General features: G+C 38.9%; 1 protein-coding gene across 19 annotated transcripts in view; it reads right to left on the bottom strand.

Annotated features, from left to right (window-relative positions):
• KLF12 (KLF transcription factor 12) overlaps positions 1-14068 on the bottom strand; it is a 653112-nt gene that overhangs the window by 133014 nt on the left and 506030 nt on the right. For all 19 annotated transcript variants that reach the window (XM_078347015.1, XM_078347211.1, XM_078347076.1 and 16 more), the window contains one exon: positions 2057-2192. In XM_078347015.1, the coding sequence (XP_078203141.1) occupies positions 2057-2192 (136 nt within the window). The remainder of the gene's footprint in view (positions 1-2056; positions 2193-14068) is intronic.

Below are 14068 nucleotides of genomic sequence, written 5' to 3'. Positions count from 1 at the left end.
CACTATGTTGGCCAGGCTGATCTCGAACTCCAGACTTCATGATCTATGATCTGCCTGCGTTGGCCTTCCAAAGTGCTAGGATTACAGGTGTGCAAACAATGTTTTTATAAGTGCTCAAGTAGAATCATACTACTGGTAACAGATTTATAGGCAATCTAGAAAAAGATGTTTTTGGAGTTGAAAGTTCTAAACTTTGCCTTGTTACCATTTATCATATGACTAAAAAAGTCATTAACCTCTGATCCTTAAAATCTTTATTTGTAAAATCAGAATAATGACACTTGCTGTATTTATATTTCCTCATGGTTATAAACTTAAAATTGCTACACTAGTACTATTACTATTAGTACTATAATTACTAATTCCTTCTGTTATTATCACTAATAATACTAATTCTATCAATAACTGAAGCTCTCTATGTGCCAAAACTTTGTGACATACTTTTCATACCTTGTATCTATATGAAAACCCTCTCAATAGCCTTGTCAGGTAACTATTCTGATTTTCTTCTTAGAGACATCTCAGAGTGATTAATAACTTGCCAGAAGTCACACAGCTATTAAGAGCTTACATGGAAATTTGTTCATTTTAGATCCATTATATCTTGTTTTCTCTGATATATTACATGCATATTCATACACAATATCAACACATAATACATATCTCTATAACATAGATATATTATTCATTTTATATACACAGAGACATACACTTATGCTGTGAATTCTGAAATGCCATACCAAAGTTCTCTTTTATTTTTATGTTTTTAATTCCAAAGCCTAATGCATAAAACAAAGTAGGTATTTAGTCAACATTTGGGAAAAATAATATAAGAGAGGTAACTAAGATAATTTTGATTGAAATGTTCATTAACAAGTTTGTCAAAAGTAACAGTGACTACATCCTCCTCATCTTCAAAATTATGTTATTAAAAATTACTCTAGAAGACACATATTGCATGAAACTACTTATATGTGGAAGATTTTTAAAAAAGTTAAATTCATAGGAACAGAAAGGAATGGTGGTTGCCAGAGGCTGGGGTGTCAGAGAAAAGAGGAGATACTGGTCAAAGGGTATGAACTTGAAGCTATAAGAATAAATTCTAAAAATAAAAAAATAAAATAAACAATAAAAATAAAAACTAAAAATAAAAAAAGAAAAAGAAAAGAAAAATACAAGAATACATTCTGAGGACTCGTACACAGCATGGTGACTATAGTTAATAATACTGTACTGTATACCTGAAATTTGAAATTTGCTAAGAGTGTAGAACTTATGCATTCTCACCCACAAAAAAGGTAACTATGTGAGGTGATAAATCTGTTAATTAATTTAATTATGGTAAACATTTCACTATGTATATGTATATTAGATCAGCACATATACTTTAAATATATAAAGTTTAATTTGTCAGTTATACCTCAATAAAGCTGAAAAAACTTATTCTATGAAACAAACATATCCAGATTTTTAAAAAATAGTTTACGTTCAATTCTATATACAAAGTTGACAATGATAGAAAAGCAGCTATTCTCAATAAACGGGGGCTGACATCTAACCCCATGGTCCAGGTAAAAGGAGAGAGAAAGGATTCATTTTAAAATCACATACGATTCCTACTTTTCAAGGGATGAACATATTATCTTCCAAATTTAAATCTTCTACAAAGCTATTCTGTAATTTCCTGTCAAAACGAGATAGCCATACTTGCCACATTTCCCTTGACTGTGTAATAATAATGATGATGATAATCAAACAGTGACATTCAAAAAGAACAATTTTTTTTTTTTGCAGAGTTAAGGAGAAGGGCGAGGGAGGTATTAGAAAAGATGCACAGAGGTCTTGTATCTTATCAAAGCATGAATTTCCAACTCTTTCAAATACTCTATTCTCTGCCCTAATCTCCCAAAGAGCAACCAGCTCAATGAAAAGTTTCTGACATTCATGCCAGTTCACAGCTAGAATGACATGGCTGGGGGACCGGAGGCGCTGCAGTTTCCATTATCCATTGAACACCTTGGCAATTCTTATTTCATCCTGTGAATGTGATACTTACTCTTGTACTGCTCTGGCTATGGAAAGGGCCGTAGATCCAGTTTCATTAACGCTATCTAAGGTCACATTTGGCAGGTCATCATCATCACTGTCACTTTTACTTTGTCTGGGAGATAGGCCTCGGGGGTCCATTTGTGCTGGGGAGAAAAGGCATATATAATGAATTAAAATCAGTGCGCAGAAAGTTAACCTTGTCCTGGACCAACATCAAGCATGGAACTTCTCTTCTGTGCATATCACACAAATGGAATTCTCTAGACATGACAGGAATTAGTGACAGCTCTACGTTTTATATTCTGAGTACTTAGTGATTCTTTTCACCTTCACTGGATTTACAATACCTACACCAGCTCTCAAGAGTTTCAGGGTATGATTATAGAGTAGAAACTACAAAATTCACAATATTACCAACTCCTGAGTGGCCAAAAGCTGATTACGTAGCTTCTGAGCTACCATTCAACCCTCTGGTTTCTCCTCCTCCTTCCTTCCGCTGCCAGAGTTCTGGCCATTTCACTGCTCAGTAGCACTCTCCCTGGAAGGTAGAGAGCATGCAGTAAGGGGATATTAGTTGCTTACAGCTCTCCTAATAAGTTAAAAGAAGAACAGCGTTTGCATGACTAAAAGAAAGTATAGGTATTTTTCTTCAGTGAATCACTGTCTCCAAGTTCTTTACTACTATAAGCTGGGATTTGAAGGCGTAAAAATGACAGAAGTGGTAGCATTTTAGATATCGTGTTTCTCAGTGCTAGACAGTGCTCTTCAACTCTATCCCGATTTTATTTTTCAAAAAGGCATGTCCAGATATGATTCTCCTCCCACCATGAATCTGCCAAAGCAGGAAATGGCACAATCTTCTGACCTCTGTTGACCAAGACTATCAGATCGTTTCAAATGAGAGGATTACTGTTAACATATGTTAACACATATTTCTAAAAATTAGATTTCATTTCCATCTCCTTTTCCCTATGAACAGATTTAGCAACCACTGCCCAGAATTTCTATCAGCCTTCACCTCAAGCACAAACTAGGCATACCTTTTCAATTAAAAGAAAACGCATGAGCTACACAACCACACTGTTAAACCGTATGGCTGCCTAAGATTTCTAAAACCACCACCGCTTGCCAGGGAAAGCGAAATGCGGGTGAAATCATGGTCACAGTGACATTTCGGTACATTTTATAGTTTCTTTTTTTTTGCTTAAATCCCTTTTTTTGGTTACCGTGTATCATACATTATACAGAACCACATGGAATTGCTGAGAATGCACCATTTTTAGCCATGAAATGGCAACTTCTGATGATTGTGTTTGATATTTACAATCTGGCTAGAAAAACTATACCTAGACAGTTTCAACATATTTCAACATATTGCTAACTACACTTGGTTAGGAAAGAATTTACATCTAGCGAACCTAGATATAAGTACACTGTGCACCAGTATTTGACATACATCCTGCCTATAAATATAAATATATCAAAATGTGCTTTGCACAATGGAAGTGTTTGGTAAATATTAAATGTAAAAGAAATTAATTCAAATAATCTAAAGTAGTTGTCCTCATTCAAAAGCAAATTTGCCTCCCAAGAGACACCCGCCAATATCCAGAGACATTACTGTTTGTCACAACTTAGGGGGGTAGGAAGGGTGCCCCTGGCATCTAGTGGGCAGAGGCTAAGAATGTTGCTAGACATTCCACCATGCACAGGACAGTCAGCCCCTCACAGCAAAGAGTGAGCCAGTCCAAAATGGTAGCAGTACCTAGGCTGAGGAACTGATCTAGGGATTCAAGTGTTTGGACATATAAAAGGTGTCATACTTTGACTTTCAATTCCTATGTAACTATGCTCTCACTTCAACACGGCTAACAAGGAAATTGTCACACATCAGATTATCCATATTTTCTGGCCTTGCCTTAAAAAAAATTCACTGTCACATGACTCTATACCTCCTCCAATTTCAGGAATTAGGCAGTAATATTTATTAAGAGCTTTTGAATATTTTCTTTGAACCATGAGCTATGGGACAAAAGGATTATTTTCCATCTGCTCTCTGGAGGAGATCCACTAGAAGAGGAATATTGGAGAAACTGGTTCCATCACCATCTGATAACAGAGAGCTTGACTACTCAGTCACTCGAAGGGCACTTGAAGGAACCATATCATTTAAGATTAATTTTGGCTGTAGGCAACAGAAATTGGCTGAGGCTAACATATAAAGGAATGTGCTGGAAAGATAATGAGCAGCGCACAGAATGGAAGGTCAAACAAGCAACGCTAAAAGAACGTACGATCCAGGAACGACACAGTCATTTCAGCTACGAATTCACAGATAGTTTCTTTTTGGACAATCCTGTTCTAAAATGATTCATTTAACAGCCTTTTGCAACTATTCAAAGCCAGCCAAAAAAAAAAAAATGAATATCAGATCTATCCAAGCTTCCAAATCACATATTGTGTGGTGTTTCATACACCTGTAAATGTCAACAATTTAACATTTTAAGTTGTCGAAACATCACGCGCTATGAAGCCTTTGCCAAGACACCAAATTTGCAAACAGCCAAGAAAAAAGAAAATATTCTGATTGTCCCATTTTGTCCAAGACAACTAGAGCTCTTATAGTAATACAACTCAAGGAAGATAGAGGCAGTTAACCGTGAGCAATCTGGCTCTGAAAGTTAGTCTGATTGTATGAAAGATTCCAAAACCTTGTGTGAAGTTGTTACATGATCATCTCATTATGTTATGTTTATATCTTAATGAAAGTTTAAAATATGTTAAATATGATATCTTTTTGATGTACTTTTCAGGAGCATAATTGAGGATTTCTTTGCAATATTTTCAATAAATATTATGAAATACATCTGCTACCATCATGCTGCAAAATTCTTTTTACCCATACCTTCAGCCAAGCTGAGGAAGTAATTAGAAAGGCTTTTCAAAATCTGCATTGCTGATTAGGTCAGATGATTAGCTTATCTACATACTTGCATAATTCCACTCTATTTTTATTAAATGTAGAATAGGGACATCAACCCTAGTTAACCTCCATTAGTCTTTGAGCATCTCAGCCCATTTAGGAAGGGCTGATTCTCTGGGGTGAACATTTAGAGACAAAAGGAAGTTACCTGGACACCAGAAACAAAAAAACATCAACTTGTGTAAGTAAGAGAACGGGAGATGATCTATAAACACCTGAAAAGAATTTACACTTTAGATTTTACTGCTTTTTAATGAAAAAGGGATCAGACAGTTTTGGGTATCCCAGCTTACTGCTGGTAGAGGGTCATTCCTTGGAGTTGGAGGTGTTGTGGAATCCTATGCGAGTTTCATTCCATGTGTCAAAATCCTGGGGAGAAAATATCAGAATCCCAACACCTGAAGTTGACCTGATTTACTTTGATTCAAATATTCACCTATGGTACATTGTTACTATAAAGATCCCTCCAGGAAACCATGTCTACCTGTATCCGCGCTCTTATGTGGCCACTTCTCAACAATGACTCTGGGCTTGGCTCTAAGACTTGATGTGACTAATGGGACATTAGCAAATGTGACACAAGCAGAGGCTTGAAAAGCTCTTGCACCTTGGGTTTCCCCTTTCCTCTTGCTGTTTTTAGAACCCAGTCACCTTGCAAAGACGCCCAGGTGAGCCTGTAAGAGGCACGCTGCTCGCTGGCAGCCATTCCCATTTTAGACTCACCAGCTACGTTACAGCCGCCAAATAACTGCAGCCCTGAGTGACCCCAGGTGAGACCTGCTTGAAAACCTCTTGGCTAAACCTATGCCACATTTCTGACTCACAGAATTTTGAGCAAATAAAACACCTGCTGTTTTAGGCTCGGTGCAGTGGCTCACACCATTGTAATCCCAGCACCTTAGGAGGCTGAGGCAGGAGGACTGCTTGAGCCCAGGAGTTTGAGACCAGCCCAGACAATATAGTGAGACCCTATCTCTGCAAGAAATTTTAAAAATTTGCAAAATGTGGTGATGCACACCTGTACTCCCAGCTACTTGGGAGGCTGAGGTGGGAGGATCACTTGAGCCCAGGAGGTTGAGGCTGCAGTGAGCTATGATTGCACCACTGTACTCCAGGCCTGAGCAACAAAGTGAGACCCTGTCTCAAAACAACAACAACAACAACAACAAAAAAAAAAACAAAAAGAAAGAAAGAAAGAAAGAAAAAGACAAGACTTACTATTTTATTCTACTACAATTTAGGGTGACTTGTAGGTCAGCAATATAAAGTCAGTGCACCAGGTTACTCGCCCAGCTCCTTCTAGAGATCTCCTAGCAATGATGTGGATGAACTACAAGTACAATTACAGTCTTAAAAATATTGAACTGAATTAAGTTTGGCCTAAAGCTGCCTCTATACACTTTTAAGTTTGGTCTAAAGTTTCTTCTGTACATGGTGAGCTGTAACCTAACTTGATGTGTAAACAGATGCAACAGGCAGCCAAGTTTCGGTCAATCAAAGGTGGCCAACAGCTGAAACCAGATTCAATTAAGGCACATTCTGGGTTCTAACCAATGGAGCTGTCTCTGTACCTCACTTCCACTTTCTGTATGTCACCTCGTTTTCTCTGGCTATACATATAATCCACACACGCAGTAGGGTGAAGCATTCTGAACATTTTTGGTTGAGACTGTTGTCTGATTACGGAATCAAATTAAAGCCAATTAAGATCTGCAAAATTAGATTTGTTTTCTTCTAACAATATTCTCCTTTATTCTTTTCCCAAGAGCCAACCTTGTTTTAGTGACATAAAAGCTGCCTACTGCATTCTATGTCATTTACCTCTCAATGGAAAATATTCAAATGTATGTACGGGCATTTTGGCTTTTGAGGTATCTTCTTTGACCCTTCAGTACTGCATAGCTAAGGTTCTTCTTGGGTCCTATGGGGCCATCTGGTTATCATGAATGATACTTATTTATGTATTTATCTATTTATATTTTTAATTTTTTTTCAGATGGAGTCTCACTCTGTCACCTAGGCTGGAGTGCAGTGGTGCAATCTCAGCTTGCTGCAACCTCTGCCTCCCAGGTTCAAGCGATTCTCCTGCCTCAGCCTTCCAAGTAGCTGGGATAACAGGCGTGAGCCACTGTGCCAACTGAACAGCACGTTTTAGGTCTTCTCCTTAGCTCAGACTTAATAGGATGCTCATATGGGTGGGTTCTCCCTGGTGTCTGGTCACTCAAAGGTATATTTCATGTCTGGTCCTCTTCAACTCTCATGAGACATTTAAACTTTGCTTGTTTCCTCCCCTCATGTAACAGTAGAAGGACACAGATGCAGGGGCACTAATTCACTCTCACCTCACCTCACCTCACCTCAGCCTGCACGCTGTCAAAAGATCAAACACCCTTCTAACTTCTGTTGAAGTAAACTTGCCTATGCAGCCACTCCTAAAGAAAAGGACGTTTTTCTGTAAGTTGCAACATTAAATGTGTATAACACAGCAATCTACGTACATATATGAAAGCTGACAGAGTAACGTTTCCTAACAGGAATGAATCCCAGAAGCAGATACTGAATCCTTTCACTGCCACACGTCAGGGCTGGAGAAGAGAGGGCCACATACAGACAGAAGGTGTGAGGTGGCTGTGCAGGCAGAGGCCACAGGGCTGATGGGCCTCTTTTCTCCCTCTTTCAGCCACTGACAGGCTCCCTGCTACCTGCGGATGCCCTAATTGCTCACCCTGCCAAGACTGAAACATGTCCCAGTTATAGAAAGCCCGGCTTCCAGGAGAGCTGGTGCTTTATTCTAGAAAGGAGGGCAGTGGGGGAGTACCGCACAAAGGGAAAAATGAATGTTTGGGGAGGAATGTTTAGGGGTAAAATGCATAGTATCGGTGGGTAGAAGAATCCTCCTCCAACTCATTCTATGCGGAAATCGCAAACAAGGAGGATTATGAAGCTTCTTTAAGATAAAAACATGGCTCTGGTTTCAGGGAGCATAAGATGACTTCTGGCCCTGTCACTTGCAAGCATCTGACCTCGGGCAATGATTTCACATCGGGAATCTTCAGTTTCTTCTCCTGCCACTGCTGCTCTAAGGAGTAAAGAAGATAATATACGCAAAGCATTTAGTCCTGGCTCCGCGCTTAGTAGCTAATCATCATTCTGTTTTACCCTGAAAGTAAATTTACTGCTTTTTCATTCATTCTCTTATATAACGCTCCTTCCAAATCTCTCACTCTCTCCTGGGCTATTGTAATTAGGCAGTTTTCTTTTTACATGTACCTAAACTGAAAACACCATTACAGAGCAGAACACATATTGGGTAATATATGTGTTTTACGAGGTAGCAAGCCGTCTTCTGGTTGCTGGAGAAAGAAGAGTGAACAAGGCAGATTAAAATTCCTGCTCTCGCATTACAGAGATACAGATTACTAACAAAAAAGAAAAAGATACTGTATATCTTTTTCTTTTCCAACTTTTAGAATTCAAATTTATTTGAAAGTTTGACATATACAATTCCATAACGACTACTTCATCTTCAATCTACAGAATGGTAGCTTTAAGCAACTTTAAAGCTTGAGCTCCTTCTGAATTTCCCAAAGTATTTCTGCACTCTTTTGCAAGCAGGCCTCCTCTTCAAGGGTCAGTTTTACTTTTATAAGGTCTGAGATACCATTCTCTCCCAGGATACATGGGACACTAAAGAATATTTCTTCATTTATTCCATAGAGGCCCTTACTTAGGGTAGAAACTGGATGCACTCTCCTAAGATTCTTCAAGATACTTTCTGTTAAATCAGCTACAGATAGGCTAACGCTCCAAGAAGTATAACCTTTCATTTTGAGCATCTCATAGCCACATAGAAAAATGAAGCAGGGAAGGTGGATGGGGTTAGTGGCAGGTGGACAATTTTTGAGATGATGGCCAGGAAAGGCCAGATGGAGAAGATATTTGAGCAAAAGCTTGAAGGAATTAAGAGAAGCTTACAGGTGAGGCTTTTTGGTTTTTGCGTGTGGGATGAGGGGCATGCCAGGCAGAGCAAACAGGTGCAAAGGTGATCAGGTAGGAATGAGTTTCATGTGCCTGAGGACCTGCAAGGAAGCTGTGGCTGGAATCAATACAGGGAACTGGATGAGGACAGAGAGAGGCAGAGGAAGGCATGTAGAGCACAGAGGGCCTTGGAGGGTGACACAGGCTTTTGAATTTTGCTTTGGGTGAGAAGGGAAGTCATTGGAGGGTACTGAGCAGAAGGCTGACATGATACAAAATTGTGTCATTTGGTAAGGATCCCCCTGGCTATCTGTGCCTGGAGCATAGGGGGATTCAGATGAAGCCACAAACATAGGAATCATCTATGACATTAATATTCTTTAAAAACAGCACAAGCTTTTTATCTCTTTGGTGGCCTCATGCTGGCTGCACATAGTCAATTAAAACTCAGGACTTTGTTACATCAAGGTCTATGTGGCATGTCTTTCCTAATATATTTGTACAACTGATATTCTGACTTCATTTAATTTCAGAGTATCAGTTGTTCAAACAGATTGCTAATTTTTCTAGCACATCAAGACAGCGAGAGAAACATTCATGAGTAAATAAAGCTTGACTCAAAGGATGGTGAACTCCAAGGTTAGAATTAGCTCTCCAGGGTCCCATTTTGCTTATTAATGTTTCAATGAGGCCTTGATTCTTGTTTCCTTTACTTTTGCTACTGCTAATGCCTCTACAGAGCAGCAACTGTGATGGCCATATAACCCCAAATGACGATTTAAAACTTCAATCAATTATGTAAATCTTGGGATGTTGGTACTGTGTAGATATAATATGCAATTTACTCATTTCCCCCCCGATTCTTCTCTGTGCACTTGACAGTGTAATGGCTTCTGCTATCATTATGTTAAAAAAAAAAAAAAAAAAAAACAAAACCTCATAATGTTCTTATAATTCCCTAATGCAAGGTCCACTTCTCAGTTGCGATGTTGCTGGACCTCTCTACAATTTTCAAGACTGTTGGTTATTCCTTTTCACTTCCATTTCTGGCTTCTTCTTAAAACCTTCTTCTCCCTTGGCCTCAGGGAGGGGCAAACTAAGCCCCGTGGGCCCTGCCACCTGTCTTTGTAAATAAAGTTGTATTCAGTCATGCTCATTTACTTCATATTTGGCACCTTTAGTGCTACAACAGCAGGATTGAGTAGCTGTCACAGAAATTATGTGTCTTGTTATAAAATACTATCTGTCGTTAGAAAAAGCATTTGCTGGCTGAAATACATCATTCTCTTGGGTCTCGTCTCTCTCTGGTTGTCTATCCTTCTAACTTCATCTCCTTCCGCATACCGCTATGTGTCAGTTGCTGCCCAAGGTTTTGCTACCTACTCTTTTCTTTCTGCCTCTTTATTGGTGAGCTTCTCAGCAATTCCACAGAATTCCATCACTTTCCCAATTTCAATGACTGTCTCAGAGGGGATGAATACCAAATCAACATCCCCAGCTCTGACCTCTTCCCTCAACACCAGTCTCATTTCCAGCATCGTACTGGCTAGTATTCCTCAAAACTCATTTCAAACGCAAGTCCTATTCTTTCTCCTGGTTTCTGAGTTTCAACTGAGAGATCCTTTTCCCAGTCACCCAGGTTCCAAACTTTCATGCATTTCTTTTGAGCCCCTCATTCCATCAGTTGCTGAGTGCTCGTGCTTTTACCCACTGATATTTTTCTTTTTCCACTGCCTCTCATGGATTTCCTTGAAGTCCTGTTATACTATACATTGTCCCATGTAGTATTTCTCTAGTAACTGAATGCATGCAAACTTTCCTTAAGACAGTCCTTACTGAGAAATCCTTGACTTTTCCCCACCATCTACCAAATAAGGTTCAACAGCCCTCTACAACCATCCTGCAACTCATTTTCCATTGGGAACAATGACGAGTCTTATCCCCGAAGCCCCCTGAATCCAGCTTTATCTGGCCATTTCCTTCCATTCACAATTCTGCCAACATCATCTACCCTTCCTACAGAATGATACCTTCATGCCCTTCTTTTCATTTTCTAACTAAATGCATCTCTCCTTTATGAAGAATGCTCATACTTTGTATTTATATATTTTCATGGCATTTTTGCATTTTTCATTTTGAATTATAGTTAAGCATATACTTATTTTCTAACTCCAATTATTGTTTACTCCTTGAGAGGAGAGAACACATCAATGATACTCCCTTGTACACAGTAAAATGTAATGTTTACCGATGAAGATGATGCTAATACATGTAGATCTCTACAGAAAATGATCACAGTAATTCCCAGCTGGTGAAAGATTCTACAACATAATGATGCAAGTGTCTAGCTCACATTTTATTTAAAAAATTACATTCTGACTTACATTCTAATATGAACATTTGTGAGGGAAAAGTCACAATCATTAAATTTCTTTCATTCTCCAAAGTCTTATATTTTTGGTTTGGGATGAGTGGGAATGAAAGTGTTCATAAGTTTTATTCACTTTTCAGCTAAATTCCATTTAACGGACTTTATTTTTCTTTCAGGAAATCATTTTAAACTCTTCCAAATACCTCTCATTTCTGTCACATGAATTACTGCTTCGAAACGAAAGTGAAGGAATTTCATCCTTCATCCTAGTTTAGGCTGGGTGTGGTGGCTCATGCCTATAATTCCACCACTTTGGGAGGCCCCCACTTGAGCCCAGGAGTTCAAGACCAGGCTGGGTCACAAAGTAAAACACCATCTCTATTAAAAAAATAATAAAACGTAGCTTAAAAATTCATGATTTTTTGAAATCAACACCTGTTAAGAGTTTCATTTTTTAAAAGAATCATGACTAAAACTACTTTTCTTGTTTACAAAAAAATGAATAGAGATTTACAATTGTCTTGTTTACTAAAAGTACATCTAAGAGCATAATAAAAGTTCATAAAATTTTCCATTAATAAGTAGGCTTTTCCACTGTGTGTGCTTCTACTAACGCTCCAGAGTTGGCCAAGAGCCCTGATCTCTGGGAGCCCTTTGAGATATCACCACACTACTGTTCCCCAGAAGCTTTGCATTTTGTTCATTTGTTATAACTGCTCCAAACCAAAGCCAATCAGCTCTAACTGATTTATTCAAAACTGAAACTTCTACAGGCAGAGATGTAAAATAATAAAAAAGTGATTTTGTGGTGCATACCTATGGGGAACAATGAAATCATCAAACTCATTTTCATGTGCAATGTACAGAGAAGATTTTAGGCATTAATCCATGGCCTTTTTATTCACTTTTCTTATTTCTCTTAGTTGGTCTGTTGCCCCATCTGTGTTTTCTAGTTTGTGTACAGGGTAAAGCAGAATCTTTTAAGGCCGATTAAAATCTGTTATAATAATTTTAAGTACCACCAAATCACAGCCCTGTTGTTAGTACTTTAAATATAAGAAATACTTTAAAAGAAAGAGCAAAAAATCTACCTTGAACTTAAGTCTGCTTCTATATCAACTACGCTATGTACAGCCAGATGGCATGTAAATGATTTACCATGCAAGGGCTCTCTCCTAGTTTAAAAGTTAAAAGTTTAAAAAAGCAAGGGGTGGGGTGGAGGCATGCAGAACTACTGTGCCACGTTGAGAATCAGTGCTGCTGTTTCCCTCCGACTAGTATGCTCTCCATGCCTCACTTTAGAATACATTTAAACCTGCAGAGTTAAAGGTAAGGCTTGATACATAATCGTGATTGAATTTCTTTTAGAAGCAGAGTGGACATTCTCGAAGATACGGTCTAAGAGCATCAAAAATCCTCAAGTTTGAGAATTATTTATACATGCAGTTGGACCTTTCTACAGCTTTCAAGATTTGGTTATCCCTCCTCATTTGTAGTTCTGGCCTCTTTTTTTCTTTACTTTTTTTTTTTTTCATTCTTGCTGCTCAGGCTAGAGTGCAATGGCGCAATCTTGGCTCACTGCAACCTCTGCCTCCCGGGTTCAAGTGACTCTCCTGCCTCAGCCTCCCGAGTAGCTGGGATTACAGGGGCATGCGCCACCCCACCTGGCTAATTTTGTATTTTTAGTAGAGATAAGGTTTCATCATATTGGCCAGTCTGGCCTCAAACTCCTAACCTCAGGTGATCTGCCTGCCTTGGCCCCACAAAGTGTTGGGATTACAGGTGTGAGCCACTGCGCCCAGCCTGTCCTGTTCTTAAAAACTCTCCTCCTCTGGCTTCAGGGATGGACACATTTGTCCCTACACCCTGAACATGTTGCCATCAAGAATTACATGTTTCTTGTGTACATCTTCACATCACATTGTTTAAAAAAATACCCTATGAGAGTTTTCTTTCTCATTTGATTGATTGATAAACACGTATACACAGAGAAGCATTTCCACTGACACCTCACAAGAGTTACTGTGCGGGCCACAGGCAGAGAACACAAAGCGCCCCTGAGACGAGCCCTGTAGTTGTGCAGTCTCACTCATCCACTGACCTCCCCTGCCGTGCATAGGATTCTAACTTGGAACTTAAATATCAGCACTATGTAATAGACTTCTGGGACACTGTGGAAAGCGGATATCTTAGATGTTATATGTGTGAATGCCAGGGTCTCCTCTGTTAAAATCATAAAATATAATTTTTCTTTGTGAGAACAAAAGTTAAGTGCTGACTCTTCACTTCCCCAGGGCATTCCTCAGGACTGTCCCATACTATGGTGAATGCTGTCACTATTCAAAAATAACCCGGGAATATCTTTGGGCCAAAAGAACAGGTATTACCGTATATTTTTTCCTTTGTTTCAATCTTGGTTGAAGAATGTATTTGTTTATATCCTCATCTTATGCAAACTCCAAAGAGAAAAATATACTGTGTAAAATTGGATGAAAGTTGTTTTCCACACTAATTCTGTTTGCTATGCTTTTATAAGAAAGAACAATTCCATTAGTTTGCATCAATCTATTAGAAATATGTATTCTTAGGCCGGGCACAGTGGCTCATACCTGTAATCCCAGCACTTTGAGAGGCCAAGGTGGGTGGATCACCTGAGGTCAGGAGTTCAAGATCAGCCTGGCCAACAT

The sequence above is a fragment of the Callithrix jacchus genome, chromosome 1, assembly GCF_049354715.1.
Source record: "Callithrix jacchus isolate 240 chromosome 1, calJac240_pri, whole genome shotgun sequence".
Lineage (NCBI taxonomy): Eukaryota > Metazoa > Chordata > Mammalia > Primates > Cebidae > Callithrix > Callithrix jacchus.
The sequence above is the reverse complement of the archived record's forward strand: the minus strand, read 5'-3'. Positions and strand labels throughout refer to the sequence as shown.